The 27,446-nt window shown below is 31.9% G+C and overlaps 1 protein-coding gene across 2 annotated transcripts; it reads left to right on the top strand.

The window, feature by feature from the left end:
- The first annotated feature begins 9,565 nt into the window (after positions 1–9,565).
- Positions 9,566–27,381, top strand: LOC134701141 (protein PALS2-like). 2 transcript variants are annotated; one of them, XR_010104050.1, is made up of 16 exons: positions 9,566–9,661; positions 10,570–10,630; positions 12,079–12,200; positions 13,031–13,183; positions 13,754–13,909; positions 15,114–15,192; positions 15,595–15,743; positions 17,759–17,890; positions 18,338–18,455; positions 19,110–19,169; positions 19,892–20,053; positions 20,960–21,162; positions 21,976–22,101; positions 22,560–22,592; positions 23,529–26,280; positions 26,351–27,381. XR_010104050.1 is itself a non-coding variant. In XM_063562287.1 (15 exons), the coding sequence occupies exons 2-15, from the start codon at positions 10,591–10,593 to the stop codon at positions 23,703–23,705; spliced, it is 1,710 nt and encodes a 569-aa protein (XP_063418357.1). In that variant the 5' UTR covers positions 9,566–9,661; positions 10,570–10,590; the 3' UTR covers positions 23,706–27,381. The 2 variants fall into 2 exon arrangements, 1 of the variants encoding a protein (XP_063418357.1); XM_063562287.1 differs by having other exon boundaries at positions 23,529–27,381.
- Positions 27,382–27,446: the final 65 nt, after the last annotated feature.

The following is a 27,446-nucleotide window of genomic DNA, read 5'->3' as shown; positions in this document are numbered from 1 at the left end:
TGAATAACCTAATATATTGCGAGAAAATTTATATATTGTTCAAAGGGAAATCATCCTTATAATATAAATTGATTATCTTCTCTATCAATATTTCTCTCTTGTGCGGATGCACGGACTGTAGTCGTGTTCTATAATGTTGTATTTAGTTATGATTGTTTGTAGCAATCATTAAATAAAATTTAAAACCCGCAAGGGTCCATGATTTGTCAAATTAGGAGTTGTATTTCTATTTCTTTGAAGAGTTTGATAAGATACAATTTGAAATTAGGCTGAAATCTTTCTGTACTAGCGACCCAGATTGTATGGGTCTAACCCAGATTATATGGGTCTAATGTATATGATAATCTAAAATTATAATGTTGTATCAGTTATGATTGTTTGTTGTCTTAAAACAAATCATTATATGAAATTTAAATCCCGCAAGGGTTCATGATTGGTCAAATTAGGAGTTGTATTTCTATTTCTTTGAAGAGTTTGATATGATACAATTTGAAATTAGGCTGAAATCTTTCTGTACCAGCGACCCAGATTGTATGGGTCTAACCCAGATTATATGGGTCTAATGTATATGATAATCTAAAATTATAATGTTGTATCAGTTATGATTGTTTGTTGTCTTAAAACAAATCATTATATGAAATTTAAATCCCGCAAGGGTTCATGATTGGTCAAATTAGGAGTTGTATTTCTATTTCTTTGAAGAGTTTAATTAGATATCATTTGAAATAAGGCTGAATTCTTTCTGAACTAGCGACCCAGATTGTATGGGTCTTAACCAGATTGTATGAGTCTTATGTATATGATAATCACACATTTTTGAAGCATATAACAGTTTAATTGTTTTGGTTATACCGTGTACAGTCATCATATGTATGTTATCTAATTAGTATCGTGACGTTCTAATTGATTGGCTGTGTCTACAATAGAATCATCAAACATTGTTATATTAAATATTGCAGCTGTGTCATCTCCCCAGTTTTGTAAGCGAGCTCCCCAGTAATGGTTCATTCTTAGTTCACTCACATCAGCATCCTTACTTCTCCCCTTCTTCAGTTTATTATGGTGAATGGCAACATATTTTACACTTTTTGTACGACAAATTGGTTTATCTAATTTATTTGCAGGTTTTGGAGTACGACGCAAATATCTCTTTAAGATATGTTTTTCGTTTTTAGGTTTTCCTAAGAAGAGAAAGTTTTTCACAGACCATTCGTTTACATCCGGATGTTTTTGCGAATTCTTATGAAGAAACCGAATTAGAAATCTTTGTTTTTTGTCATTTGGCATAAATGGATATTCGTCCATATCAAATTGTATTTGCCATGTTGAGATATTGCGATAAGTCTCCACTGCATGTCGATAGGCAGTCATCTGTGTGTCTTCAACTGAATAAGGAAAGTGAGCATGCCAGTCGTGATAACTTACAGCAAAAGGAAAATTTTCAAAACACCAATGCCTTAAAGATTCATTTTTAACTTTAAAATGATCATATAGATATATTCGCTCAACTCCCGCGTAAAGCATATAATCAATCCATTGTCTTAATTCTACTTTGGTCCATTTTGCTTTGTCATTGTCATATATTCTTACGAGAATCACTGCAGTTAAATAAAAAGGATGTTTACTTCTGTTCAAATGTCGAAGGCTGCCACTTTCTTTGTGGTTTTGTATTATGTCTGTTAACCTCACGTGAAAATAGTCCTGTTTATTATAAAATAGAAATCCTGATACTGATGAATATGCAAACACGAGAATACACATGCACCCAATTAAGGTTAATAAAAGTTTAAAACACTTACACCATCTAATCATAATTTCCTCTTTTTAAAAACTGTAAAGGAAAATACACACACAAAATATCATCTGTTGAATGCACGTATACCTGTTCTAATTTTCACAGACTTATCAAAACTTAGCATATAATTTTAAATCAAATTCTCACCAGTTATGGCAGATAAAATATACAACACATACAATCAAAGGTTACACACAAGTGCCTCTATATATAGGGTTATTTATGACTTTAAAACATTATTATTCACAGATACAAGTCGCCTTCATTTGTATAAACATTTTATGTTACCAATAAGAACCTATAATATTCAAGATTTATGTTGATATAAACACATCTTTGCACCAATTTAACGATTCATTAAAGAAATGACATATAAAATAAAATATTATGACCAGGCCAGTAGTGATAATTGACAACAGTGGAAGTACTTTTGAAGTTTTGTTCGTGGGGTACCAATTTTCGTGGGTTTCGTGGTTGTTTCCATTCACGAACTCAAGTGTCTAACGAACTTCAGCAAAGTCAAAACATGAAATGCAAACTGTAACGAACTTAGATATCAATAAAAAAAAACTTGGCGTGTCAGTACTTGTATTTTTCATATATAAATGCAGAGACAAAAATATATTTTTTTGAAAATATATAAAAGTTATATACAGTATCATGTTCATATTCCATGCCAATATAGTCCAGCTGGAGACCATTGCATTGTAAACAATAAACAAATGAGATTGCTAGAAAAAGATCTCAAATATCGAAGTGGTGAGAAGGAACTCTCTATTAAAGAAATCATGATAGGAAATACAAGCCCGGAAATATCGTATCAATTGGAGGATAACAATCAAAACTCTATGGGACTGACTTGATACCAAAATCTTCCAAGATGTATCGCTACCTTTATGATACAAAATTGCATTGTTCATAACATTTTATACATTCTATCTATGAAAATTTGCCAGAAAGTGAGAAATTTAGAAAGATAAAAAAAAACAGGTTTGATCAACAATTTCTACATAAGAAAATGCCTGTACCTAGTCAGAAATATGTAAGTTGTTATTTATTTTTTAGATTGTGTGTCGTTTGCCTACGGACTTTACGTTTTGAATGTTTCTTGGAGTTCAGTATTTTTTTTTATTTTACTTTTTATCAATGAACGAAATGCCCTATATTCAAATCACAAAATGTTATACTTGTCAAGAAAATTACATAACTTTTGCAAAGTACAGGAAACTTATATAAATTTTTAACATCTACAATGCAAGAGATGTTATTCTGGTCGAACCATGAGATATCGCTCCGTTTATATCTTCCACATCGTTATGTGTTGGTGTGATTTTTTGTGTACAAATGTTTATTCTAAGAATATTGGAAAAACTACAGATATACTTCGAATTGCAACTCTCTAGGTTAATTTGACACAATGTGGTTTTGGTTATTCAGTTTAGAATATGCTGCTAAATTTGTATAGAATATTGACGTATTTACTCCTGTTTTTTTATTATTATAGACTTTATCTTTGAAACATTCCCAATATCCATTCTTAATTTTAAGTTCTGGTATATCGTTGCTACTGGTAGCTGTAAATAACATATACAGGAGCTGCTAGATATGTTGTTACATGGAAGTGGAAATTTCAAAATTGGGAAGCTCAAATCATCATTTTTGTCGGAAAGCTTTGTTCTCGATCGATCCTCATTTTAAATTTCTATATAAAGTCAAGATATTAGACCACCTTCAATGTATCTTGTTCCAAATTCCGTAGGGTAAATGCGTTCAACACAATCACCAGTCGTTCTCAGATGGGCTGCAGTTGGCTCGTAAATAAAAATGTGTAATAATTAGTTTAGTAAAATTTGACGTCATACTAAATTCCAAAACATATAAGTAAACTGAAAATCAAAAAAAAATACTAAGAGAGGCCAGAAGCTCCTCACACGAGATAGGCTCCAAAATGCGATGAGGTTTAAATAGTTTGTCAGTGATATCATAATCCTCCCCTAGTCCCTATAGCAAAACTATAATAAAAAAACCACATAGTAGTACACACAGATTAAAACACATAGTAGTACACACAGATTAAAACACATTTTAAAAGAAGTCCGAGTCCGATGTCAGAATAGGTAACAAAAGAAACTAAGCGAAATGACTATGATACATAATCAACAAGCATGACAATGGATCAGTGGCGAATCCAGAAATTTTTATAATTGGTGCCAAATTACTGTCTTAGAGGGGGCGATTCTGTCATGCTTCAATGATTCCCTTTGTAATCAACCAAATTTTTTCCGGAAAAAGGGGGGCCCGGATAAAAATCAAGCACAATCCTTCCCGTTAAGGGTTGGTATCATACTAGCATAAAATATATGAGAATAACGTAACCCGTATCATGCCAACAACTGGTTTTAGAACAAAGTTGTTTCTTTTCGATGCAAAGACCCCATGAGTGATTCAATATTAAAATTAAAATGTGTCATCTTTAATGACTTGACAACAGTATCATAACTATATCCCTTCTGAATAAGTCTGCCTAAAGGCGTGGTTAGCTATTGAGGTGAATGCCGACATTGTTGTACTTTGTAAAGAATGTAACCATGGATGTGAAATACCTGAACTTACAAGATGTCTGTATGTTGATTTATATTTACGAAAAATGTTTTTGTACCGATAATAAATTAAGTAAATGGTTTGACTAGTTTGTGATGTCAAAACTATGGTGTAACAATTTTTCCGTAATACAGAGGTTTCTTTCATTAAAATCAAATACGTTGTACGGTACCATACACGAGAAAATCGAATAAGTTAGCATATATAACACAAAGGATGTGTATAGTATACAAATCATTGATAAAAAGACAAGAGAACGTCACCATATAAAATTTTATCGTTAACAAAAAGAGATGAAAAATCATCTCTTTTATCATACATTTTGGTATTAAGTTTCGCGTAGCCTAGAAGCTAAAAATTTGCAGAAAGATTACCCTCTCTCGTAGATTTTTACTAACTTGAAAAATACAGATTTTTGTATTAATCAAATGGGAACAGAAAAATAAAAATGCAAATAGTCAACTATGAAATAAAAATTTTGGCGACCAAACTTTTATTTTCAATATCTTAAATAAAAAATTCAATAAAAAAGACTTTCTTTATAGTAGTCCGAGAGATTACTCTGACGTCCAACGGCTGTTTTGCCAGACTTCTACTTCTACTTCTATATGGTTAATCTGCAGTCGGAAAATCCATAACGCAAATATACTGTGCGCGTGTGTCAACCAGTACACGCCAAGTTAAAAATAACAAACTTTGTGTATTTACAGGAACAAAAACAAATAAAATTATGTGATGTTTGCAACAACTGTACAGGGTTAAAATCAGGCATCAATAGTTACGCCAGGAACTGCCACACACAGACCCGGAAGGCGACTGTTGTGGGAGCTTGGATGGCACATTCAGGTAGTTGGTTCCAGTCAACAATTGTTCTTGGGATGAAACTGTATTTATAGGCATCCGTTGAAGTGCTGACTATGGAAAACCTGTCTCTGTGGTATTGTCGGGTTGTTACAGTTGGTCTTCTGATGTAATCTGGAATAATGACTGATGCTTCTCCATGTAGGATCTTATAAAGGAGTATGAGCCTGGCTCCTTGTCTGCGTGTTGCTAGTGTTGGCCAGCCAAGTGTCTGTAGGATGTTGGTTACAGTTCCTGGTTCCCGAGAATAGGTTGATGTTACAAATCGGGCAGCTCTTCGTTGTACCATCTCGATTTGGTTAATATGGCACTTTTTATATGGGTCCCACACTGCAGATGCATACTCAAGGTGTGGTCGGACTAATGTTTTATATGCACTCTCTTTTATGTCTTGTGGGCACTTATTTAAGTTCCTTCTTAAAAATCCAAGTGTTCTGTTGGCTTTTGATGTTGCTTTTGTTATATGGTGGTCCCAATTCATGTCCTCTGATAGTTCTAAGCCGAGGTATGGATAGTGCTGAACAGTTTCCAGGTAATGCCCCATCATATGGTAGTTGTGAACGACAGGGTTGCGTTTTCTGGTTACCCTAAGGATGAAACATTTTGCTGGATGGAATGTCATCTGCCAGCGTCTTGCCCATTCTACCAGTTGCGTAAGGTCTTGTTGTAGCTGCTGGCATGTATCCGAGTTGTGGACGCTTCTGTACAAAAGGGAGTCATCAGCAAACAGTCGTAGACTGGTACATGGCGATATAGAATCGCCTATGTCGTTGATGTACAGCAGAAAACATAAGGGTCCAAGGACCGTCCCCTGGGGTACACCGGAACGTACTGCTTTCATATCACTCATTTCACCATCTACACAAACTCGTTGGTTTCGTTTGGTAAGCCATACGCTTATCCAACCAAGAACATCTCCACGGATACCGTAATAGCTCATTTTCTGCAGTAGCCGCTGGTGTGGGACTGTGTCAAATGCCTTGGAAAAATCTAAGACAAGCATATCTATCTGTTCTCTCATGTCCAGAGATCTTGCCACTGATTCTATTGTGTTCACCAGTTGAGTTTCACAGGAGCGGTGTTGTCTGAAACCGTGTTGGTAGTCCACTAAGATGTTGTGTTTTTCCAAGTGGTTCATTACATGGCGATAGATGATATGTTCCATTGTTTTACAGCATATAGAGGTCAGAGAGACAGGCCTGTAGTTGACTGCTTGTGTACGATCACCTTTCTTGTAGATAGCTGTGATGTTTGCTAGCTTCCAGTCTGATGGTACTGTCCCAGTTGTCAAAGTCTGGTTAAATATGTATGTTAAAAATGGTGATATTTGGTCAGCTGCCTCTTTTAAAATTCTAGTTGGTATCATGTCTGGCCCTATGGCTTTTGATGTGTCCAGCTTTTTGAGAAGTTTGGTTACTCCATTTTCTGTTACTCTAAGTATTTCTATGTCGTCGATGTTGCTGTTCCCAAGTGATGGCATTGTATTCATATCCTCGTCTGTAAATACACTATCATACTGTTCATTAAGTATAGCAGCTTTCCCCTTACTGTCTATTACTTCGGTTCCTGAGCTGTTCTTCAAGGTTGATATGTTGACAGTGTCTTTTTTCCTGGACTTGATGTATTGCCAGAATTTCTTTCCCATGGTAGGTTTTTTCTGTTCTTCATTAGCACCGTCATCGTTCAATATACCCCTGATGTATTTATCGTGTGCTTCTGTCATGGTCTGCTTGACAATGTCTCTAGCTTTTCTGTATTTTTTCCAGTTTTCTGGTGTATTATAATTTTTAGCTGTGTTGTATCTGCGTTGACGTTTTCTAATTAGTCGCTTAATGGTGTGGTTTATCCAGGGCACATCTTGTTTCCCATTGATGTTTTTTTGTGGGACATGCTTGTTTACACTGTTGACAATTGTGTCTTTGAAAAAATTCCAGTTATCTTCGACGGAGTTCGTGAGCTTGTCTTTGTTCTTTAAATGATCTGTAAAGGCTTGGTCAATATCATTTTGTAGACTATTCATGTCGGCTTTTTTATAAATATAGACATTTCTTGGTTTTTTTCTGTATGTTTTTGCTTTGATGTTGATATCTGTAATCACGATTTCATGGTCACTCATTCCAGGCTGTGTTTGTGTTCTTTCTATAATTCCTGGGTTATTGGTAAGTATCAGGTCAAGTATGTTTTTACCTCTGGTGGGTTCTTTTACCATCTGAATGAAGTCATTTTCTGTTACTATCTCAACAAGTTTGGAGTTGATATCTTGTCCATACTGTGGGTTGGTGTTCACCGTGGTATTGTCCCAGTTGATGTCTGGCAGGTTAAAGTCACCTCCAAGTATAATATGTGGCATGTTGTTTTTTACCTTTGATGTTATATGTTCGATTGACTTCTCCAGTTCCTCTATCATATCGGTTTTACTTGAAGGTCTTCTGTAGTAGGAACCTATGTAAATTGGATAGCTGCCTTGAACAGTTAGTGTTGCCCAGACTATCTCACAATCAGTTTTTATATTAATCTCTGTTGTTATGAGGTCGCTTTTAGCGGCTATGAAAACTCCACCTTCGCCTAGCTTCCGATCTTTCCTGTACGGGTTACTGTAGTTTATAGGGAACACCTCACTACTAGCAATTTGTGGATCAAGGTGTGATTCGCATCCCAGGATAATATCTGGACTATGTGTTTCTATGAGGTTTTGAAGATCTATATGTTTGCTGCTGCTTATTAAGCTTCTGCAATTAACGCTCATAATTCGTAGGCCTCGTTTGTGTTGACTCTGGTTTGTTGTCGCACTATCGGTTGTAGAATCCAGGGAATTATTCGGTTTATCAGAGAAATCTGATAATGCCTGAAAGGAGTTGCTTAGGTCTATGCTTTCTCCACTTGCATTAAAGAACGAGTCCGTAAATGTAAAAAGATTACATTTTGGACACTCAAATATTAGGTGTTTTATTTCCTGAAATTGTTTGTATTCTTGTTTTGTAATACCGTCACACTTTATGTGAACCCATTGATCACACGAATCACATTGTAGTGCATGCTGATTTTTGGCTACTGGTCGCTCACATACAGAGCATGGATACTTGATAGGGCCTGGGTGGGGGTGCACATCACCGGACATCAAAATTAACTGTATCAATAAACGCTGGATTTGGGTGTTGTATCTTGAGTAAAATATATTGATATACATGTTGTTTTTCCTGGAGTAGACTTTATTTGTTTCTTTTGCTATACTCCATTTAAGGATTGGCGTATAATGAAGCCATGTACTAGTATCTTGGAATATACTCTGTTCAACGAGAGTAACGTCTTTACTGTATTTCGATGTTTCATTGAAGTTTTTATGTAGATATGTGTTTTCTGCATGTAACACTATGGTAAGTATCTTGTACAGTGCTATGATTGATATAATGTTTATTTTCGAAGTCATTTTGTACATCACTCAAAATTGTTTACATTGGCAACAATGGCGGCTATTGGCTGATTGTTGTCATTTCACTCATCTGTAGAGTTGTGTATTTCTGTGAGTTGTGGTTCAGTGTGGATCGCTTTTACCTGAATATCTGTAAGATTTGGTTAATTTCTGTGCAATTCTGCCTGGTATACCAAAGATAATATGTAAAAGAAGTAAGAATTTTGGTGGCCGAAAATTTTCGACGTATCGTGGTTGACACATGCGCCAGACAAGCTGGGCCGTGTGACGGCCCCAACAGCCGTCGGACGTCAGAGTAATCTCGGACTATCTGTATAGATACCAGGCTTATCAATTGGGTTCGCCAGACGCACGTTTTTTTTTTCTTTCTTGAAGTCTTATCGGTGATTCTCGAGTAGAAACAAAAGGCAGAATGTATATGTATATTGTACCATGTTGAACCGCCAAATATTAGAATTAGGTACGTTTTTTTAACCTGTCCTAATATTACAACTTATTATAACCGTTTAATTTCATTCCACAATTTGATGCCCATACTCACAGAGCTTTCTTGGAGATTTCTGTGGTCTTTTGCGGTGTTGATTTTGTCATTATGATAAAAAAAAAAATATAATAAAACCAATCAAAAGTTTTAAAAGTGTACGAGAATAAGGTGGGGTAAAAAGTCACAACCCCACAACGATTTTAGAGTAAAAAAATAAACAAAAATCGTGATCGTCTCGCGCAGAAAACTCTTTTGGCAACTGCAGGCAACAAAATTATATTTTACATAAATTTTTAGCATTTTAAAACACCCGCGTATTTTACTTTGATGTTTGAAATACCTCTGATTTTAACATCGGAAGATACCAAATAACCCGAAATTATTATCAGCCAATCGTAGATGCTGTTACAAACGACTTTGGTCGGATAAATGTCACAAATATTTCACAGGTGAAAACCGCGTCATTTTACTTAGTCAAGTATTCAAACAGGTAAATAAGTTAATTAACGCAGGTATACATATACCAACTATTGTTTATTTTGCACTTTAAGTAGATTTGAATGAAAAAAATGTTGATATTATGATTAAATTCTTGTAAATATGACAAACATCGGCGACAGGTAAGGCAAACCTGGAAAATGGCTGTTAAATGTAAACATAAAAACCCGGAAGTGCCGAATGAACACATGTTTTGCTTTTAAAAACAGAGTAATTGACTGAAAAAAGAAGATGATGGTACACTGCATCCAAACTAATAGGTGTCCTATCACGCACCTAGTAATTTAGTGAATGATCTGTGTTTATCCTGGAGTTATTTACCATATTTGTTTTAGGGTGGTGCTTTTCTACTTGTTTCATTAAATATTGATTGTATAATTTGATTTAGGTACATCTTTTTGGTCTTGTTTATATTTTCAAGACATATCAGAAAATCTGTGTTTCACAACAATGAAGATCTTCAAATGCATGTCAGAGTTCCAGTGAAGCCACCCAGGGGCGGATGCAGCCATTTTAAAAAGGGGGGGTTCCAGCTATTTGTCCTCATTCAAATGCATTGATCGGCCCAATAAAGGGGGGTTCCAACCCATGGACCCCCCTGGATCTGCCAATGCCACCTTGATACCACATTGTACAAATTGAAACATCTTTGTACTCTGAGTCTCATCAGTTCAGTGAATGACAAGTCTAGTACTCATGGACTCTCCTCAGTGAAAATAGATATAGGAAGACGTGGTGTGAGTGCCACTGAGACAACTCTCCATCCAAATAACAATTTAAAAAAAAAAAAAAGTAAACCATTATAGGTCAAAGTGCAGCCTTCAACACGGAGCCTTGGAACCTTGTTTAAGAAAAAAAAAGTTTATTCATTCTTTAATCATTTCAGTTTTGTACTTTCAGATGTGAATTAAAGGTTAAACAATGCCAGCTGCAACAAATGACAGTCAAGAGACTGCACTTGGTAATGATCCTTATCTAGTCATGTCTAATACTGTTTACTGATTTTCATGGAACCAAACAATGTCTAGCATTTTGATTAAAAATAGTAAAAGTAGTCCAGTCAAGGGTCTAACTTAAATAAGTTATTAGAGAAAAATAACAATCATTTTGTTATTGTGAGCTGAAATATCAAAAAACTGTAATAACATATGTATGTTACATGTTTCAAAGGGAAAATATACAACCTTTATTTTGTTAAATTTTTCTCAAGTTTTATTGATATTATAATTTTCTTTATGTATACTAATCTTTGCAAATATATAACAGCTCATAGCTTACCAATCATGCATAGTACACCTATGTTATTACAGAAAATACATTCCTGTAATAACCAATGGGTGTTATTGCAGCTTCTCTATATCTCTTTAAAGGCTTTGCTCTGACTTGCATAAGAATGTATTTCAATTCATTGTCAGAAATGATGATCAGAGCTTGTAATGAGGCATTGTGCAAGATTCCAAGTGTCTCATTTACTCTGATATAGTAAATTACATGCTTGTAATAACATAAGCCTTGTTATTACAGCTTAGTTTGCCCTTAAAAGTCTTGTCTCATTGATTTACCATGGTTAATCATAATTGTATTAATGGAATTAGAAAATTAGTTATCAAGGTAATTTATTAAGCTACTGCGCAAAAGTTTTTAAGAATTCCCAAGTGCCCATTAAAGATAAAACATTTTTGATATATTTCACTGATAACCAACATATGTTATTACAGATTCAGGAAAAAAGAGAAGACAACTCATGAAAGTGTCTGTAATAACAACATGCATGTTATTTATCCCTGATAACTTATTTAAGTTAGACCCTTGACTGTAGTCATTGCTTGTCAATTTGGAAACAATATATCTTAAAATTTGCATTGTTGTAATTGTTTTAACTTATATATACATGTACATTGTATATACCATGTATACATTTTGTACAGATAAAATATCAAAATGTAACATATTCCTATGATTTATTTTTATGTAATGATTTTATATACATATACATGTATATAAATTTTTGTTTGCGTAAAACCTTTGTTATAAACAGTCAGGTTACTTATTAAAATAAGTGATTTTTAAATCACTTATTTGAGTATCAAATTCAAAGTTTTGTCACAAATTGTAGTTTTACCAAAATTTTAAACACATAGGTTTAGTAAAATTGAAAAAAAACATATACAGATGAATTTTTTGCTTCTATTTAGTAGCAAGGTTTATGCCTTTGATGCTATCATTTAGCTGCAAGTTCTATTTTAGTTGAAAAATGCATTAATAAAGGCTTTAAATAATGAACTGATACTTTCTGATAAAAATACATAGAAGCCAAGGATTTATTTCACTATTTTTAGTGATCATAGATGTTTTCTCATCAGTGTATGTGAAAATTATTGTCATGATCCATAATGCATTATGTTGCAGATTGTCTCCATGACTTACGATCACAGCTTGATGACATTGGTGATAGAACAGGTGCTCGTGATGCTGACCTCGACTTTCTGAAAAGCTTTTTAACAGATCCTGTTGTACAAAAAATTGCACAGGTAACAGTCTATATATGTTCGACTGTAGGCCATGTAGGGGATTGTCTTTTAAGAAAAAAAAATTTGAATGCATAATCTTATTTCATAAAATGATAGATATATATATATATTAAAATATATAATTATATAAATTATATTACTTTCTGTCTGGTTGGCTGTTCATGAACTGAGCATTTGAAATAAAAACCCACAAGTTTGATCTTTAATTTACAATTAAAAATTTTGATCCACTACATGTTCATCAGGATTGGACCTCTTGTCTATCTGATATTGTGGCAACTCTACTGTTTACTAATTTTAATATAAATCAATCTAAAAACACCATAAACATGACAAAAGAGACAGAGGATACCAACATGACCAAGGGAATGTTCAAAACTCATAAGTTGAAGAAAACTGACAATGCCATGGCAAAAATCCAAAGATTCCTAAAAGACAAATAGATATGCATGTAGATAAATACCTGAGCAACACGAATTTCACTAAATATCCGAGAAAGTCCCTAATCAAATGGCAAAATCAAAAGCTAAAACTTCAAATGAATGGACACAGGCTGTCATATTCCTGACTTGGAAAGTTGTAACAAGCATTTTCTTATTTAGAAAATGGTGGATTAAACCTGGTTTTTATAGCTAGCCAAACCTTTCACTTGTATGACAGTTGTATAAAATTACATTATATTGACAACAATGTGTGAATAATGACATGATAGGTAAAAATGTGAAGATAGATGCCTGGAAGGGTAAAAATGTGAAAATAGATGCCTGGAGGGGTAAAAATGTAAAGATAGATGCCTGGAGGGGTAAAAATACATTTGTTTTGTGTTATAGGCTGATGATGAGTTGAAGCTTCCCATGTCCAATCCTCCCAGTGATGTCAGAGGAGAGAAGTTATTAGCAGATGTTAACAATGTCATACAGAAAGTTGTAGGAACAGCCAATGGAAGAGACTTGGATGAGATATTATCAGATCCACATATTGGGGTAGGTTAATACAAAACAAAGATGTTCAGGAAATATTACCATCCTGTTCCAACAATGGACTTGTCTTCAACAATTTCTCACATAACCACAGCTCAAATTCAATATTTCAAAAATGCCTCAAACTATCACTGTGGATTCATGGATAGGTGTAAATCACAAATTTTGATCTTCAATGAAGAATCTATTCTCTTGAGGCTTGTATTCAGACTTTGCTAAATACACAAAAATAAATATCCAAGAAAAAAAAGTATTCCTGAATCCACAAAATATGATACCCACTTAAATAAATAAGATAAGATAAACTTTATTTTGATTCAGCATAAGTTAAAACATTCAACACAAGCTCTAAGAAGCTTTTGACGGAATATAAAAGCAGTCGATATTTTCTGACAAATAAATGACAATCTAAATAAAAATTATGTGTGGTTTGTCATGCTAGATTATTGTAAAAAACAAATAACACAATCACACAAAAAAAATTGTTTTAACTTTAATATAGGTTAATTGTTGTTAAGACTAAAGTGACTAAATTCAAAATAAAAACTCAGAATAATCCATGCTTTTATATAGGCTTTGATGAAAGCATATGATGATGTAGCAGACAAAAACTATGAAGAAGAATTATACGAAACTAACAAGCTAGCTCAGCCTCCTCCACCAGTCTTCAGTGCTGTAGCAGACCATGTTAGACTTGTCAGTATCAAGAAGGATAAAACAACATCTTTGGTGAGTTATTTCCTCTGAAATTATCTTTGGTGAGTTATCTCCCTTGAAATCATCTTTTCTGAGTTATTTCCCTTGAAATTTTCTTCTCTGTGTTATTTCTCTTGAATCATCTTTGGTGAGAAATCTCCCTTGAAATTATCTTTGGTGAGATATTTTATCTTGAAATAATCTTCTTTTGTGACTAAGTTCCTTTGAAATTATATGGGGACGAAGTCCCCAATAACGATAGAAAATTCAATAAAATAAAAAATTCGGGAAAATTTTTCGAATTTTTCATTGTACTAATGAACTCAAAATCATTCAATTTTTTTAATGTCATGTTTTGAAATCCCGGACTTGCGCACAAATCTACAATGTACTTCCTTTTTCCGGTCTTTTTTGTATGAATCTTTGAGTAAAATATATATATCTATCAGTCTAGTATGAATAGGAAGGAATGCAATATCAATTTCATTTTTAAAAATTCCTTGATATGAAAAAAAACGTTACCTGATGATAGCATTTCTTTGTTTACATTGCATATGGCGTCATAACTTAAATAACGTCACAACTAAATTTCCTAACAACAGAACCAACATCAGAAACGTTACGGTTTTTCCGTTTCTTTTCTTTTAACCCTTTCCTCCATTGAAATATTTTTTTGGCATACTTGATTTGCATAGGATTTTTTTAATAAAATGCTGAACATATGCTTTAAAGTATTAAGGCAATGCAAAAAACAACTACTTCATCAAATAAATTTAAGTCAGATATTCCTATGATATTCCTTTTCATAATGGATACAAATTTTATTAAGTCAACTGCAAACACTTTCTAGTCAAAGTGTTTCAACTGAGGTACTACACAGGCGTCAAAAGGCGTCATTATGGAGTAAGGGGGGTGGCGTCAAAAGGCGTCATTATGGAGGAAAGGGTTAACAAATATTTAAGTTACAAAAAAATCATTCATAAAGACTTCGTCCCCATTTACAGGTAATGCCTGCCTCATATTATTTGGTGAGTTATCTCTCTTTATCTTGAAATTATCTTTTGTAAGTTATTTATCTTGAAATTATCTAGGGTGAGTTATTTCCCTTGAAATTATATCTTTGCTGAGTTATTTCCCTTTTTATTTCATATGATATCATCATTTATTTTACATTTAACACAACATAAGAGGATCTATAATCAAAACCATTATTGTATAATTCTTAATTGTATTACAGGGTATTACAGTGAAAATAGATGAGAATTTTAATTTGAGAATTGCCCGAGTTTTAGCTGGTAGTGTCATTGATAAACAAGGTTAGTATGAACACCCTATACATGTTTATGAACATTTGTAAGTTTGTCTAATATTCAAAAGGAAATAAGTATAATATAATGTTCTCTGAAGGCATAATACAATTTACTGTAATTCAGATTCATAACTATTCATAAGAAACCAATTTTTGATGATATCATGGGTACAGTTGAACCACAAATCAGTTGTTCAGCAAAACTACAAAATTAAATATTCCATGAAAATAGCTACCCACAAAATAAATGAATTCACATTATGCTAATATTCTACCATTGTGTATTGTCAATTACATTGTACACAGTTATGACAGTAGCTTGACAAATTTTGAATTTCCCTACTTTTCAACTAATAATGAAAATAAAATTATATTTGAAATGTTCACCTGCTCTATTTGTTTTATTCAGGTATGTTACATGTTAATGACATCATAAAAGAAGTGAATGGAATACCTGTAGCCACTCCAGAACAGCTGATGGATATTATCAGAGTGGCAGAGAGTGAAATCACATTTAAAATTGTTCCAACAATGCAGGATATTAATTTTAAGACACAGGTAGTTATATTTAACTTAATCTAAATACCCATTTTTGACATAGTGTCAGTATAAATCCATACATAAGGCTTAAAAAGGTTCATTAATTTATTTGCATACATAATTTAACAACCCTCTGGATTTCCTCACGTAAATGTTCTATTCATCATGCATTGTCTCACGTTTAAGTTTCCGTTTTCTTGCTATGTCTCATACTAATGCTGCCTTTGACTGGTCGTGTATCTGAATAATGTTGAAACTCTCTTGCCTTGTTTGTGGTTAAGTTTGAATTTGTGTTGCCTTGTTTGTGGTTAATGTTGCATTTATCGGTCTCATCTCTTGTAAACCTTGCATTTGTCTTGTCTCACCTCTGAGGGGAAAAATGCATTTCTTTTGTATTTCTGAACACACATTTTGTTCCTTGTTTTTGTCAACGAGGGACAAAGTTTGTGACATGAAAATTTTCTTCACTTAACAAAGTGCTGACTTCCTGCTTCACTTTATATATACTTGAACTTAAGTTGAAGCTAGTTCTTAAGGAACACAATTAGTCCTCAATCTAAAAAAATATATTCACAACACCAAATGAAAAAATAATTTTAAGAACACAGCAGAACATGAGATATATGAAGATTTCCATGACTTCGATTGAATTCTTTAATTTATGCATGTACCAATGGCATCTAGCTGTTAACTAAGCAAAAAATAAAATGTCCATGGCATTTGTCATCTCTAAATTAGCTTTAATCTTTAGACTGAAGTTTCAATTCTTTACAGCTAGAACTAAGCTTTACTTCTCAGGTTTGTAGGATACATGTAATGTTATTCTGTTGTTTTGTATATATCACAGTTGTTCTTAAGACATCATTTATTTAACAATTTTCTATCTGTCCTGTATTATTTTAGGGGTTGCAGAACACCTAAGGGAGTTAACTCTTTGAAAATCAGCTGAACGTTTTTATCAATTAAAACTTTTAGAAAGGAGGAATCAAGCTTCTCATTGATCAAAAAGTGTTTGTCAAACTGCCATATTTCCAATGAAATTATTTCTGTTAATTTTGTGGTGCAAATTTCTTTAAATTTTTATATTTTTGTCAACAGGTAAAGGTAATTATTTTGTGATAACGTTATTAATTTAGATAGGCCAAAGTATTGGGTATCCGCTTAATTGTGGGAATATTCATGTTTGATATAATTATTGGCATGCATTTGTATATTCCCAATATATTTCCACTCTTGAAAATAAATCATTTTAAGAAATTAGTTAAGTTTCTTGAATTATAAGAATAATAAATGCTCATTTAAAGCACTTATTTATTCACAATATTCATGTATTTTGTTTCCTTTCACAGTAAGCATCTTGGTGTATGTTGATGTAGACAAAGTTTCGGTTTATCTTTTTTGTAGACTTTCATTTTTTCAGTTTGTCATATATCATGTTTATATGTTCCTTAGTTAAACATTCAACCTACAAGGTCATGTATATAGAAATCTTATTTTTATATTGTATGTGCATGTAAACAATAATCTTTTTTATGAACCACACATTGAGTATTGTTTGAATTGATGTCTTATATTTCCACAATTCAATTTGAAAAACAATAACAGTACATGTACTTTTTATTTTTCATTTTTCAATAAGAGATATGTTAGAGTTAGGATTATTTTTTAAGTACATATTTTGTTATCTATACTAATACACAATACTGATTACTACAAAATACAGATGGTTTCCATATCTAAAACTTAAGTTTGGCTCAGTTAAATGTTATGAAACTTATACAGGATATTTAGAATGTACCACAAAAATCTTATCAAGTACAAATTTGGGTAGCGTCCCTTTTACTGTTCTTCAGTTATGCCCTTTTATAACTTTATATGATATATGTAAACAGGGGCATCATCTGTGTCCAATGGACACATTCCCAATTTATTTTTTCATTTACTCGTTCTTTATCTTCTTCTTAATCTCAAGGACTATTTTTATATTTTTTTCCATTGAGGATATTTATGTATTTGGACCTTGTTTTTTTCAGATGTTTATGAAGGCCCACTTTAACTATGACCCTCTGAAGGACAGATTGATACCCAGTAAAGATGCAGGTCTGACTTTCAGTGATGGAGACATTCTACATATCCTCACTTCTGAGGACCCTAACTGGTGGCAGGTCAGTCAAACTCTAGTATTTATATCTATTAAGTGTTTTGGAGCCTAGGTTGCTAAGTGGTCTAAAAAGTTCTCCTACTGTAATCACTAGCCAGTCAATACCAAGGTTGTGATTTCAAAACCCGCCTGTGCAGGTGCCCACAACTCCAATCTGAATTGACTAGGATTATCAGTTTTCCTATGGAAGGTCGGTGGATTTTTCCAGGCACTACAGCTTTCATCACCAATAAAAACTGACTGCCACGATAAATTGGTGATGAAAGCCGTAGTGCCTTAATCTGTCATTCAAGAAAAAAAATTATATTTAAGTATCTGTTGAGATTATTCAGATATTAACATTTATTGGCATAAAGTTCCTACATGGGCAATAAACAATGATAAGTATGATAAAAAAAAATCAATGAATTAAAGAAAATAAAAGTTATAAATGTTTGAATATATTTTTCAGGCCAGGCGGGTAGTAAAGGATGGAGAAGGGCCTACAGGACTGATCCCATCACAGCAATTAGAGGAAAAAAGAAAGGCATTCGTACAACCAGACTATGATTATTCTAAAAGCAGTTTATGTAAGTTATACAAAAAATAAAATAACAGTTAGAGGAGAAAAGAAAGGCATTTGTTCAACCAGACTATGACTATTCTAAAAGCAGTTTATGTAAGTGAAAGTCCATACTGGTATACAGTCAGCATCCCTTTTTTTGCCACTAGGACATGTTGGATTTTAGGATAAAAAATTGTTACTTGTTGAAAACATCTTAAGTAGTTTCAAGGCGTTGTGATTGTTAGGGGTATTTTTTCATCATTTGGATGTTAACAATGCTTGTTAATGATTTCAGATCAATTACAAGAAAAACAATTGTGAAAGTTTTGTTAGAAATTAACAGGATACCTGAATAGAATGTGTTGATTGGAAACATATATGGTTGAAGCGTGCAGAAAATCTGTACTAAATAGATTTCCCTATTTTCTACATGATGAAGGCTATGCAGTTCTCGATTAATGTCTCTTTACAAATGGAAAAAATGGGAAATTTGCAGTTTCCGCACTCTAATAATTACTTTTCTTTGAAGAAAAAAATGTCAGTAGGTTTAATTTATTACTCATTGACTTACACATTTACAAGGGGGGTTGGTCATCTGTATCCTATAGAATCATTTTTTCATTTGACTATAATATTCATCATGCTTATACATGTTATTGGAAATTGAATTTTATTTCAGTGTGTGGTCTTAAAAGGAGAAAGAAGAAGAAAATCAATTACACAAGCAGTAAACATAAAGGTAAATAACAGTACACAGACAGTCATACTTCTATAAATATAGATTCTACCACTGCATCGAGTAATACGATATTTATCCACTCACAGTTAAATTTTCAAATTTAAAACAAGAGGCTTGCCCGAGCGTTTAAATATTTAAAATTTAACTGTCAAGAGTGGATAAATATTGTGTTACATGAGATTTGGTGGTGGAATCTGTTTCTCTAATGATTTTCTAACATTAGGCAGGCAAACTTATTCCTTCTTTTAGAATGATCTGCAAAAAGATGTGTCCTTCTATCAGACATCATCAGGCATGGTAGCCTTTTTTTTAATGCAGTCACAATAGGAAATTCAGAGGGAAGCAGGAAAATTCGACATCATAATCGGATTTTAACCAATGAAGTACTGAGATCAATCGAACCACACGTTGATTAAAAAAAAAATTATACAATGGGTGCAGAAAGGGATAAATTGACGAAGAATTAGAGAAATGTAAATACATTAATCTGAAAAGATATACATCACACTGACAGTTAACATAATGCAAATGCTGATTACAAAATTTGGAATCAATCTTTTACCCTCACAAACTGATAGGATTATGGAAACGTTTGTATGGAAATCTACATTGTTGAGACTTTGAGATGTATTTTGGTTATATATTTTTTTATCAGATTGTGCTCTAAAATGATGAACACTTAGCATTTACTTTATTTGAATTCTCATTCATATTTATTTCAGAGTTTGATAAATGTGAAATTACCATATATGAAGAGGTGACTAAAATGCCTCCATTCCAGAGAAAGACCTTAGTCTTGGTTGGGGCAAGTGGAGTGGGGAGGAGAGCACTGAAACAAAAATTACTGAAAGATGATCCAAGGAGATTTGGAGCTGTTATGCCACGTAATTATAGACCTTTTAGCTCTAAAATGCAGAGTCAGTTCTCTAGAGTAAATAATGTTTGCTCAAAACATCAAATCCAGTAATTTGATTGGTTGATTTATGAATATGAGAACAATAATTGTGCTGTTAAGTTTCATGACCAAAAGGCCTGCTGGCTTGAAAAAGTAATCTTGAAAACACTTGTTAAGGAACATATGTAACATATTTGTATCTTAACTAAATGATCTTTTGAATGTATACTAATATAGTAGGCTTTAGTTGACTTTGTCTTATGGATATTACATAATACCTATTCCATACTGTTGCTTTACGAAGAAGCTTAAGGGATGGAAATGATTTTGAGGGAGGTTAATCTAATTTTTTTAAATTTTAAATTTAAGGAAAATGTTTGCCTCTCTTATGAAAAAAGTCTTTAACAACATGAATTTTCATAAAAGAAAGTTACAAAACTGTCACATTTCCATATTTATTGAAAACCTATTGTAGATATTGTTATAATGCAATTTGAAGATGTGACGTCTTGTAAAATTATTTGATAATTTTGGTTATCTCCCTTTGAACATGTTGAATTAAATGAGAAATTTAGAACACCATTTTTAAGATTCTGAATAATTCTTATATATATAGTGCTGTAAGCATCTGTTTAAAGATTTTGACATATATAGAATGCCTGCCTTTGATAAAATGAGCATAGAGCATTTGAAAAAAATATTCTGAATAACAATAAACCAATATGATACAATTGTGAGTCTATTTATAATACTTTTAAATCATGATTTATGGCTTTGTTTAAGGTTTTTGACAAAATGAATGCCTTTGATAAAATGAGCATAGAGCATTTGAAAAAAATATTCTGAATAACAATAAACTAATATGATAAAATTTGGAGTCTTTTTATAATTACAGATACATCAAGAGCCCCAAGAGAAGGAGAAGTCCATGGTAAAGGATACTATTTTACAGATAGAGAAGGCATGGATGAAGAAATAAGAGAAGGAAAATACATTGAGTGGGGAGAGTTTAATGGTAATCTGTATGGAACTAAACTGGAGTCCATTCATAATGTTACCATGGATGGAAAAATGTGTGTTCTAGATGTTAGTCCCACTGTAAGTTCTATAGAGATTAAGTTGATTGTCTAACTGTAATGTACATAGATAAAGCCGCTAGTTTTCTGGTTTGAATTGTTTTACATTGTCATTTCAGGGCCTTTTATAGCTGACTATGCAGTATGGGCTTTGCTCATGTTGAAGGCTGTACAGTGACATATAGTTGTTAATTTCTGTGTCATTTTGTTCTCTTGTGGAGACAGTTGTCTTATTGGCAATCATACCACATCTTCTTTTTTTTAAAGTTAAAAACAAATTTATGTACTTGCATTGATTTAATTAGAAAATCAGTTGATGTATTTTTAGAAATCTAAAAATAAAAACCATATGAGAATAAATAGATGTGGTATGATTACCAATGAAACAACTATCCACCGAAGTTCAAATGAAGATGATGTAAGAATTTCTGTTTGAATATTTGGAAATATGTTATTATGAAAATTTAAAGTCATTGTAAATTTCTTTTACCTTTATGTATCTTGTTGATTTATTAACATGTTTAATATAAAAAAAAAAAGAAGATGTGGTATCATTGCAAATGAGACAACTCTCCACAAGAGACCAAAATGACACAACATACAGCCTTCAACAATGAACAAATCATGATTTAAATAATCAAAGAGTGTAGTGAAAGCATCTCTTAAATGTTTTCTATTGGAATGTTTCAGGGTTATTTGTAGCGTGAAGTAGTAAAATTTTAGCTTAGTTTTCCATGGACAAAATACACAAAACTTGTTACTGGAAAATTAGTTATTTTTGAAATTTTTTCATGCACCATTATCTGAATTCTAATCGGTTTATTTTTGTTTTCAGTCATTAAAAGTTTTGAAGACAGCAGAGTATATGCCCTTTGTTGTATTTATTGCTGCACCTGGTATTGAGGCATTAAAAAGAATGTATGAGGAGGGAAGGCGGAGAGGTCTGGTGGGCCGTAAAGGGGTGAGTACAAATATTAATGTTTTATAAAAAAAGAAAATGTGGTATGATTGCCAATGAGACAACTATCCACAAAAGACCAAAATGACACAGATATTAAAAAATACAGTATAAGAAATAGATCATTAATCATGATAATAGAATAAGAAGACAGCTTATCAAGGTTATGTAATTATATTTTAGAAAATTTGTTGACACTTGAAATACAGATGTAGACACTTGTATACACCAGAAATCTGTCTTAAAACAAGCCTTCTATAAATCCCTCATTAGTTTATAAAAGTTAAAAAATAAAGTTTTATATACCCATTTTGATTGGGAATTTGTTACTGAGTTTCTAATGATTTATACATTTTATTAGAATTATATTGATTGAGTGGTATTCAAATAAGAATTTGTTATATAAGTTACATATTCTTAAATTGCTGGATATTAAATCATTTATGTATTTCTTATTTTAGGCAAGTGGTCATGGCACTATTGAAGTTAAAACTGTAAGTATAATTTTTTTGACAAAAATCATGTTGTTTGACAATAAATTCCCTTATTTTCATGGGTACCAATTTTCGTGAATAAAGGAAAACTTACATATTAGTGGATACTTATAATTAATTCTTTGGATTTGCCGAAGTCTGCATACACACCTACATAAAACTTGTCATTCGTTGAACATTTAATTTCATGGTTTCGCCTCTAACAATGAAATCCACAAAAACTGGTATCCAACAAATAATAATGAATCCACAGTATTATGGAGAGTTGTCTCAATGGCATTCATGCCACATCTTCCCATATCTATTAGCTTCACCTTCATTGATATTTTAAACAGTAGCAGTAAAATTTGAAAAGAGGCTAGGACCACCAAAGTGTCTTTCTATGCACATTAAAGTTAATAATATGAGATCACAATCTGTTTTGGCTGGGATCTTGTTTCTCAGTCATGAGTCATGACATGAGTCAAGTGCTGTAACTCAAAAAGTTTAAATCATATTTTCACCAAAAAGTATACAGATCATTTGACCATAATAAGAAACAACTATATTAAGTTTCATGAAATTTGGATAAGTTGTTCTCAAGTTACGGTGCGACATGTTTACACCAGACAGACATCGGACATTTGTATACCATAATACGTCCCTTCAAAATTTTGATGGGCATATAAAAAGAAGATGTGGTATGATTGCCAATGAGACAGCTCTCCACAAGAGACCAAAATGACACAGAATTTATCAACAATAGGTCACTGTATGACCTTCAACAATAAGCAAAGCCCATAGGGCATAGTCAGCTATAAAAGGCCTCAAATGACAATGTAAAACAATTTAAATGAGAAAACTAACAGCCTAATTTATTTAAAAATTGAATGAAGATTCTTTTGCCTCTCTTATATATTCTAAAAGTAACATGCAATTAATTTTCTTTTCTTTCAGGAACATGATTTTTACGAGTCGATTCAGGAAAGTCAGAACATAGAGAGAGTATACAAGGGAATGTTTGATTTTACACTTGTCAATGATGACTTCGATGAAACGTATAGAACTTTGAGACGTGAATTAGACAATTTAAGTTCTGAGCAGCAGTGGGTGCCCATTAACTGGGTCTATTAACCTGTAAATTTGTACATTCTTTATATCAGCTGCGTTGGATAGAAATCGGCCTTATGCAAGTCCACATTTACATATACATGTATACAATTTTGATTAGTTTTAGGAAAATTCAACATGTACAAGTACAAAATAAAAGTTGAATGTTGGTCTGTGTTATATGGTTCTTATAACAACTCAATTTTCAAACAATTCCAGACATTTGATTGAGATTTAATTTTAAGCCGAAAAAGGAAAATATTTATATTCCCTTGCATAAGGTGGATTTCTATCTGACTGAGCCCATATCATATCATATCAAGGGGGAGGTTGTGCATCAATAGAGTGCTTAATGATATTGGCAGGTAGTTTGGATTAGAGGAAAATTTAAGATATTACAAGCTTTGTAAATGCAAAGGTATGGTGAATCTTGTATACAGTACTGAATGTGTTGGGAGAAAAGAAGTTCTTTGAATTTTTTGCCTATTTTTCTTATTTTCATGATTTATATAGGGAAAGGCCTATTGTCAAGTAGTTTGGTTTAGAGGAAATTTTAAGATATTACAAGCTTTGTAAATGCAAAGGTATGGTGAATTCTGTATATTGTACTGAATGTGTTGGAAGAAAAGAAGTTCTCTTTGAATTTTTTGCTGGTTTTTCATATTTTCATGATTTATTTATATAGGAAAAGGCCTATTGTCAGGTAGTTTGAATTGGAGGAAATTTTAAGATATTACAAGCTTTGTAAATGCAAAGGTATGGTGAATCTTGTAAATTGTACTGAATGTGTTGGAAGAAAAAAAGTTCTTTTTGAATTTTTTGCTGGTTTTTTATATTTTCATGATTTATTTATAAAGGGAAAGGCCTATTGTCAGGTAGTTTGGGTTAGAGGAAATTTAAGATATTAAATTCTTTGTAAATGCAAAAGTTATGTACTGAATTCTGTAAATTATACTGAATCTGTTGGAAGGAAAGAAGCTCTCTTTGAATTTTTTGCTCAGTTTTCATATTTTCATGATGTATTTATACATTTAATACAACTTTGCAACATTTTTTTTCACAAAATTTTCTACTCAGGTGAGGGGAAATAAATTGCTTACAAGTGAAAATTTAGTTTGACAACAGTATTTAAAAGACTACATCAAGGCTGTGATTTAGAATTTAAAGTAAAAACTTGCAAAAATGAAAATAAGAAATATTTGCAAATGTATTGGTCAATTCAATATACACCACAAAACAATGAATACATCGGCAAATATTCAAATTCTATATAACGTATTGTCATTAATCAAAACCAATAACGTTTGTAAAACATTACCATTTTTATGTTTTTTGTGTATGATAATGTCTTTTAACCATGTAATTTGGCCTTTATCATAAATACAGTACTGGTATGCATAAATATCACATTTAGATGTTGTAATTAAGTGTTACACATGCTATATATAGATTTACTTGATAGTGGAAAGATTTGTGATTATTCAGCTATGACTGCATCAAATTGATTTTTCATAATTTTGATTTCAAAAGTTATTCAGGGTTACGATTTCTGGACTTCTTTAATCTTTTTTCAAATACAAGTAATTTGATGTGTATTAATTGTAATCTTTAGGCAGCACATATATATGTATTAAGTGTCTTACTTATCAGTGTTTATCTATGTATACAGGATGAAAAGAGATCCTCTGTTTCTTTGTTATTATTTTTCTAAATGAGAAAAATGTTCTTTGCTGTTTATTACATAGTGTAAAGTTATTTGATATAATTTTCACATTATACGAGATGTCTGGCAATGCCTATTTTGCATGCAGATTTTTTTTTAGCATTTATAGTTAACCTCAAGATGAATTATGCAGAAAGCAGTTTTATACTGGCACCATTTCTATTATAAATTTACACAAGACTTATACTGTTTTTGGGTTTTTTTTCTCACTTTTCAAGGTTGTAGGGTGACCTAAAATTAATTATATCAACTTACATGCATGAAGAGGAACTTTTATATATCTCTTTGCATTTTTATGTCTATAATGTCAACCAAGGCAGTGTGCACTTTTAACATTATTTAACCTCAAAACCTCATGATTACTTCTGCACGGTCATTTTAGACACAAAACTTACAGGAATTATTATATTTCTCTATTTTGCTTGATTGATCATATTTTATAATAGCAACATAATAAAGGCATAATATAAGGACAATCTTTTATATCAAGGACATTTTATTTATAAAAAAAGATAATTCTTTTGATAAAAAAGTTAATTCTATTTATAGAACATTATTTGGATTGATTAATTGTATGAAGAGATTAATAAGTGGATAAACTATATGAAGTTAACAGTATATTTGGTAAAATAGATAATTTGATATTTTTCTTATTTCTAACTTTATTGCACAACAAGAGAAGTTCCTTTGTCTAGTAAGAGGTCAACACACATTGAGTCAATTACATCCATTAAGATTTGTTTCATTATATATGCATCTGTATTTTATCTAATTTGAATAAATAAACCATTTTATGTAAATTATGCAGATATTCATCACCAAATGTCATGTGATAATGGGTTGTTACTACTTTGTACATTTTATGTTTTATAATAGGTTGTAGAAAAAAACATTTTAAGGCACACCTTTTGGCTATTAGTCTGTCTTTGATTGGTTGTTATGATAGGTTGTAGAAAAAACATCTCAAGACACGCCTTTTGGCTATTAGTCTGCCTTTGATTGGTTGCCATACATATTTTTCGTAAAATTTCGATGACACAAGAGTTAAGGTTCGACTACAAAGTGATTTCTTATAATGACAATAGGTCAAGTGTTAAGGTATCCAAAAATAAAGATAAGAACTATTATTTATGTACCCTAAGTAAAAGATTAGTGTCAAGTCTGATATTTGTAACATATCATAGGTCACGGGTTGTACATAAGATTTTGTATATTGAGAAAATTACATTCTTTTCCAAATAATTTCCTTTTTAATAACTGGAATTTATCAGCTATATACCTATAGTGCGTGATTTTAACATTTTTTCATATACATGTATATTTTTTTCAGAAATTTTAGTATACTTTTTTTTTATATTTAAAATTTTGTCTTCTATGTATATTATACTTTGTGCTCTCCATTTCTGGCTGTGAAAGTACAACAATACACTTAGAACAAATATGAGTAATATATTATTTTTTTATGAGAGCAGTTCAAGAAACACTACTAAGTTTATATATTTTTTTTTATTTTTTGAGAACTTTAATATTTGTGAAAATTATGAATACATAGCGCAATATATATAAAAAAAATTACACACATATTGTAAAACACTTACATTATAATTTGATTTAGACTATGAGTGTCTGGAAGGGGTTTACAAAATAGAAAATATTGGACTAAAATAACAAAGAATAGATAATAATGCATTAATGGAGTTTTAGATAAAAAGAAGAGATTAATAGTCCTAATAGATGAAGAATAGAGAAAAATGGCCCAACAATTAAAGAATAAAAAATGAAGCCCTCCCCAATTCCAGACTTTCAATTATTAAAATTCAATAAAGTAGTACTAATCCCTCCATAGATTGTCTTGTGTGATATATATTTTCTCGTATGCAAATTAAGCTTTCAGAGATGTAAAATAGATGTAAAATATTCAAATTATATTTTTTGATTATGCAAACCTATTACAATAAAACAATGATGGTAAACATGTTTGGTGTTTTAATCTTCAACTTCCTAGTAAGGAAATGAAATCATATATGAATGTGTATGGTCAC

Source organism: Mytilus trossulus, unplaced genomic scaffold (assembly GCF_036588685.1).
Source record: "Mytilus trossulus isolate FHL-02 unplaced genomic scaffold, PNRI_Mtr1.1.1.hap1 h1tg000220l__unscaffolded, whole genome shotgun sequence".
Lineage (NCBI taxonomy): Eukaryota > Metazoa > Mollusca > Bivalvia > Mytilida > Mytilidae > Mytilus > Mytilus trossulus.
Note: the sequence above shows the minus strand (reverse complement) of the source record. Positions and strands in the feature narration are given on the sequence as shown.

Bases quoted from the DNA above. Each gene is read 5' to 3' on its own strand.
- LOC134701141 (XM_063562287.1), top strand. From the start codon at position 10,591: ATGCCAGCTGCAACAAATGACAGTCAAGAGACTGCACTTG. The intron at 15,744-17,758 runs GTAGTTATATTT...TGTTTTTTTCAG, and splicing joins ATATTAATTTTAAGACACAG to ATGTTTATGAAGGCCCACTT. The intron at 21,163-21,975 runs GTAAGTTCTATA...TTTTGTTTTCAG, and splicing joins TTCTAGATGTTAGTCCCACT to TCATTAAAAGTTTTGAAGAC.